The 6,368-nt window shown below is 38.0% G+C and overlaps 1 protein-coding gene across 6 annotated transcripts in view; it reads right to left on the bottom strand.

Annotated features, from left to right (window-relative positions):
- The window catches only part of GUCY1A1 (guanylate cyclase 1 soluble subunit alpha 1), a 92,788-nt gene that overhangs the window by 19,098 nt on the left and 67,322 nt on the right, over nucleotides 1–6,368 (bottom strand). For all 6 annotated transcript variants that reach the window (XM_069105607.1, XM_069105612.1, XM_069105611.1 and 3 more), the window contains one exon: nucleotides 490–644. In XM_069105607.1, the coding sequence (XP_068961708.1) occupies nucleotides 490–644 (155 nt within the window). The remainder of the gene's footprint in view (nucleotides 1–489; nucleotides 645–6,368) is intronic.

Genomic DNA, 6,368 nt, shown 5'->3' with positions numbered 1-6,368 from the left:
TTTTCTTTTCTTTTCTTTTCTTTTCTTTTCTTTTCTTTTCTTTTCTTTTCTTTTCTTTTCTTTTGGAGGGAGGAAGGCAGGGCAATTGGGGTTAAGTGATTTGCCCAAGGTCACACAGCTAGTAAATGTTAAGTACTTGAGGTCGGATTTGAATTCAAGTCCTCCGGGCTCCAGGGCTGGTGCTCTATTCACTGTGCCACCTAGCTGCCCAGAAGACTAAGATTTTTAAGTAAAAGAATAAAAAAGTTGTTTTCAAGAATTCCATAGGAGAAGTTATATGTAAAAATTGCAACTTGGGAGGGAACAGGCAATAGCTAATTAAAAGGGATACAATGTAATTGAGATTAAAACAAAATAAATAAATAAATATAGTCATGTTGATTGCCTTACTACCTAAGAAAGTGAAAGCACATTTAATAAAAAAAAAATGAACAATCGATCCACACACAATAAAAGAAACAGATGTTAGTTGTCTAACATAATCAGTACCTATAAGTTGTTGGACTAACATTGATCCTCCGTGGAATGCTGCAGGACTCAAATTTGTTTGCCAGGGTGACATTGTTTCCAAAGAGACAATAACGGGGCATTTTAACTCCAACGACTCCAGCAAAGACAGATCCAGAATGCAAACCGATACGCATCTGAAAGAAAATGGAAAACCCTTCAAAACATAGCTCAGGTCCTAGCTCCTACAAGAGGCCTTTCCTGATGCCCTATGCCAGTCCAGAAAGATGTTAAGGTAATATCTTTAGTTAAACTATTCATATAATTTTGTATATGATTTATTTTTACCTGTATGTATACATGTTTAGCAGTTTTTTTTTTTTTGCTTTTTGGAGGGCAATTGGAGTTAAGTGACTGGCCCAAGGTCACACGGCTAATTTTTGTGTTAAGTGTTTGAGGCCGCATTTGAACTCAGGTCCTCCTGACTCCAGGGCTGGTGCTCTATTTACTGCACCATGTAGTTGCCCCACATGTTTAGCATTCTTGTAGAATGGAAGGCACTTGAGGAGAAAAGACTGCTTTGTGTCTAGCACATAGTAGGCCCTTTTAATACATGTTTGTCAAATTAAAGGAATTGAAAAGATATCACTCCTGTCATTGTAAAATATTTTGTATCATTCTAATGTTTCTGACTGGATACATATGTACCATCACCACCACCATCTTTCTCATCAACTACTCTGATCATGATCCTTTTCTTCATAAGCTGTTGTTTAAGTTCTCTGATTCTCATTTTCTTGATTTTTAAAAGGTCAATAATAATAGCATCTACTTTACAGAGTTATAGGGAGGATCAAAATCTGCAAAGTGCATTGAAAACCTAAAAGTAGTATATAAATGCTAGCTATATTTATTACTTCCCATCTAGCTCCCCACCAACTTTTACACAAAATTAAAAGTGTGGTGCCTTGGAAAGGCAGCTTTACTTAGAATCAGGAGACACTAATATTTATTGGCTGTAGGAACATTAACAAGTTTCCAGGCTTTGGTGTCCTCCAGTGTGAAACGAGGATAATAATATTTGCATATCACCATTTGCTTGGTTCCCAGGAAAGTGATTTTAAAATCTCCAAGTATATTAGGATTGTGGCCCTGATTTTATCACCATCCTGTCTTCTGTATCCTATTCAGTCACCCAGCTAGGTCATTGCACTATCTGCCTGCATCGGCCAACATGCTCCTCTCCAACTCTACCAGCACTCTCCACTCTGGAGGACCTATTCACCAGCTCTTTCAGAACCTAAATCCCAGTTTCTTGGAAAAATAATCCTTTCATCTTTGGAGTAAACTAGTCTACTTAGTCCTTGGTTATCTACTAGCTGGTCCTAAACCAAGTCCTTGGTTCCACTTCACTTTTATTTTATTTTTTTGCCTTTTGGAGGGCAATTCGAGTTAAGTGAGTTGCCCAAGGTCACACGGCTAGTTTCTGTATTAAGTGTCTGAGGCCAGATTTGAACTCAGGTTGTTCTGACTCCAGGGCCGGTGGGTGCTCTATTCACTGTGCCACCTAGCTGCCCCTTTTCACTTCACTTCCTATCCATCATCTACCCACCAGGGCATTTTACCATCTGCCTGAAGCTAATAGCTTGCTTTTTCTTATCCACCTTTCCCATTTCCCACATCTGACAAGACAGAAAAACCTTCCCTGGTTATCAATACCCTATATATTGTGCCTTTCCCTATTGCAATATAATTTTCTTGAAGACTTTTAAAAATACTTCTATCCATATGTGTAGCATAGTATCTAACTCATAGAAAACAATAAATGATTTTTTTCTTCCTTCCTTTCTCCCTCTTGTCTCCTCCTTCATTCCTTCCTTCTTCCTCTCCATTCTATTCCTCTTTTCCTTCCCTTTCTCTTTCCATTTCCTTCCTTCTTTCCTTCCCTCCTTCCATTAGTCATTCAGTCAATATCTATGACCACCATAGCCATGTACCTTTATCCATGGTTAGAAAATTTTCCGAATTCACATCCAAACTTTATCACTGACATAACAAAACATTTATCAAAAACCTCTCTGTAGGGTGGCTAGGCTAGGCAGCACAGTGAGTAAAGCGCCGGTCCGGGAAGTCAGGAGGACCCAAGTTCGGTTCCGGCCTCAGACACTTAACATCCACACACACACCGAGGGCAAGTTACTTTACCCCAGTTTCCCTCCAAAAGGCAAAAACCAAACAAAAAAAAAACCTCTCTGAATGTAGTCAGATTAAGTTAAAGAGTTCTCTAAAAGCTAAAAATACAAGTTTATAGAAAAGGGCAAAATAAATAAAATAATTTATATTTACATAGAACTTTATATTTAACAAAGTGCTTTCCTCACAACAACTTTAGGCAGTGAAACCACACATTTCAAGATAGCTGGTCCTTAGAGGCTAATAAATTCAATACCTTCATTTACCAGATAAGGAAATTCAGACTCCAAGAGGTTAAATGACTTCCCCATGGTCACATGGCATCTGAGTGTTAGAGGCAGAACATGCACCTAAGTCTTCCTGATTTGAAGTCTTGTGATTTCTCCACTGTGCCACACTGTTTCACAACCCATATTATTATCATTATTTTATAGCCAAGGACATTGTGGCTCAGAAATGTTAAATGACCAACTCTCAATAACACAATTTATCAGTATTGGAGCCAGAATTCAAACACAAGCTTTCTGGGTCTGAGTCTATTTCATTATTATATCAAGATGCATTTCCAAGTCTTTTTTTTTTAAATAAAAGTTTATTGATTGAAAACCAATCAGAAGCCTGTTAGCTCTTTGAGTAGGAACATTCTGGTCTCATCATAGTATATAGCATGACTAATCTCTTTCATATGACAGTTTTTCAAAGTTTTGAAGACAACTGTTATACTTTCTTCCTTTACTTGTTAGGGTAAAGATTCCTAATATCTTCTGCCACTTCTTTTTTTAAAATTTAATTTAATTTTTTTTAGTTTACACCATTCATTTCCACAAGATTTTGAGTTACAAATTTTCTCCCCATTTTTCCCCTACCCACTACCCCAAAACAGCGATCCCACTGAATATCCCCTCCCCCAATCTTTTCTCTCCTATGTCTTCCCCCATTACCCCTCCAACTTTCCAGTAGGGCATGGTGTATCTCTATGCCCCAGTGCCTGTATAGTTTCCAAGTCTAGAAGCAAGAAAACATGGCATTTAATGTAGCTTAGATTAGAAGCCTCGTTAAACCTCTGCTTTTGTGGCAAGCTATTTGATCAGCCCAACACTAAAGCAGGGAGACTAGGAGTGTGTGACATGGTTTTGTCACTTAGTTATTTCAGTCATGTCTGAGTCTGTGACTCCATTTGGGGTTTTCTTGGCAAAGATAGTGGAGTGGCTTGCCATTTCCTTCTCTATCTCATTTTACAGATGAGGAAATTGAGGCAAATGGGGTTAAGTTACTTTCCCAGGATCACACAGCTAATGAATGTCTGAGGTCAGATTTGAACTCATGAAAATGAGTTGTCCTGACTCCAGGCCCAGCACTTTATCCATCATGCCAGCTAAGGGCCCCAGGATATGGTTATAAAAGTTTATTAGGTTTAAACAGGCAGTTTAATGTTCCAGGCTGCTCACTGTGACCCAGATGTCCTCCTCCTTATCACTGTCCATATTTAGCAGACATTTTTGTACTTTTTTTGTCACCGGCACACACTGTAAACTAAATCCAAGTTTTCAGTAACTCAGATGAAAATGACAGTCCAGGAAAAATTGCTTTTTAATTCTGCTAATTATATAAGAATACTGGAAGATCACAAATAGCATTTCTCTCCTTCACAGTAAATCAAGATTTTTGCAAAATGCTTTTCTAATCAATCACTTATCCTGCTATAGGAGAAAGGTACCCAGACTAAGAGTCAGGTGATTTCAGTTCTAGTTTTAGGTTTGCCAAACTAGCTGTTTGGCCTTGGGCAAGTCAATCCTTTATACCCCTCCTTTATTATTTGCAAGAGAAGGTAGATTAGACCAGGGATCTGGGCTACACAGACTCTTTAAGGAGCCCCTGGATAGATTTCAGAAGGTCTGTGAACTTGAATAGGAAAAAAATGCATCTTTATTTTTATTAAGTTCTAATTAAACTTAGCATTTCCTATCAATGTAGGCAACAAATCTCCCTCATATTGGCAGTACTTGTGACTTTTTAGTTAGTAGAAATCATAGAAACTTTTGTATCACATTGCTGTTGTTGCAGATATCTGGAAATGTTCATGCCCATCACCACATCAACAACATTGTTACTAGACTTCCACTGCATGGATGAACATATCAAAATTTGTTTTGCTAATATTTTGATAGTTATATTTAAATATGATTGATTTCCTTTGTGATCCGGTGTTTTCTTTAATGCATTGAAAAACCCTTATTCTCAGAGAGGCTGCATAGTCATCACCAGACTGCCAAAGGAATCCATGAAACAAAAAAAGATGAAAAAACCTTGACTAAGATGATCTCTAAGTATCCTTCTCTATCTGTGATTCATTTAAAGTTACAAGGAGAAAAAAAAAACAAATACAGCATATAGCAATGTCTATCTTAGAAGGTTATTTTTTTTTCCTTTTGGATGGTAGGCCATTTGAAATATACATGACAGATACATATACAAGACTCCAAGGATCTGTCAACTTATCAGGACCCTCTTCCAAGGCATAACTGAAAGTTTAAAAAGAAAAGTAATAATATTGGATAGAGTAGTCATGCAAATGGTAGTGCAAATACATCATTTCCTGAACATATCCAGATTTCTCTCTTCCTTAAGAAAAGATTTTGGAAGTGGAAGTTGGAAATGAACTTTTTTGTCTTTGTAGTCAGGTATATGAAGAGAACAAAAGCCCTAATCTCAATAGAAATGAACTGAGACAAAGAAACCATAGTTTCAAGATCATAGCATTCAGAGTTGGAAGTGACCTCCCAAATCATCTGGTCCAATTCCTTCTCCTTCATAGAGAATAGACCTGAATAGAAGAAAAATTAAAGAAGGAGAATGAACATTTATTAAGCACCTACTAAGTGCTTTACAAATGTCATTTCATTTGAGCTGGGATAACCTGATCCCTAGAATATTGTTTCAAAAAGCAAAGGTATGGGAAAGGAAAGTAAACTGAGGAGACCTGCAGTAAGTGCTCATTGAGACGGGAGACCCAAATCCAAGGAAACACAAATTGGGAATTATCTGTGGACAGAACCCAAGAGACATCAGCTGAGTCAATGATTTAGGTGACTATTCAGAGAGTTTTTTTGATCTGAGGCAAAGTGAGAACCAAGGGGCGGCCAGGTGGCTCAGCGAGTAAGAGCACCGGCTCCAGTGTTGGGATGACCTGGGGATCAAATCTGGGCTCAGATACTCAGCACCACACCCAGAAATAACTGGCCTTGTAACCTTGAGCAAGTTGCTTAACCCTGATTACTTTTTTAAAAAAGTGAGAACCAAGACAGAAAAAAAATGACTTTAATTCACAAGTGCTGAGAGCTTATTCAGGCTGGGGCTGAGGGTTCAAATAGGGTCAGTGAGAAAGACTGCATGGTAAAAACTGGCAGCACCTAGAAAAGCTTGCTTAATGCTTAAAAACTTGGCCAAGTTCTGTGAGAAACACAGGCTTATATACTTTTAATTTAGCTCAAATCTATATAGATTACACTCTGAGTTAATTCACAATTTTAGCAAAAACAAACAAGGAAAGCACACAGTTATGTACTTGAGCAGTATAGGAGTGTAATGTTCTGCCCTGGAGACCCATGGAGAGGAACAATGTCGGAGGAAAAAGGAGGCCCTAACTGAGCCTCAGAGGGACACACAGTCCTTGGAAAAGAAGCCTATATATAGCATGGTAGCAGTAGCAGCAATTAACCTAAAAAAGC

This window comes from Petaurus breviceps, unplaced genomic scaffold, assembly GCF_028583685.1.
Source record: "Petaurus breviceps papuanus isolate PSGF00001 unplaced genomic scaffold, PetGlider_PUasm1.0 76, whole genome shotgun sequence".
NCBI lineage: Eukaryota > Metazoa > Chordata > Mammalia > Diprotodontia > Petauridae > Petaurus > Petaurus breviceps.
The sequence above is the reverse complement of the archived record's forward strand: the minus strand, read 5'-3'. Positions and strand labels throughout refer to the sequence as shown.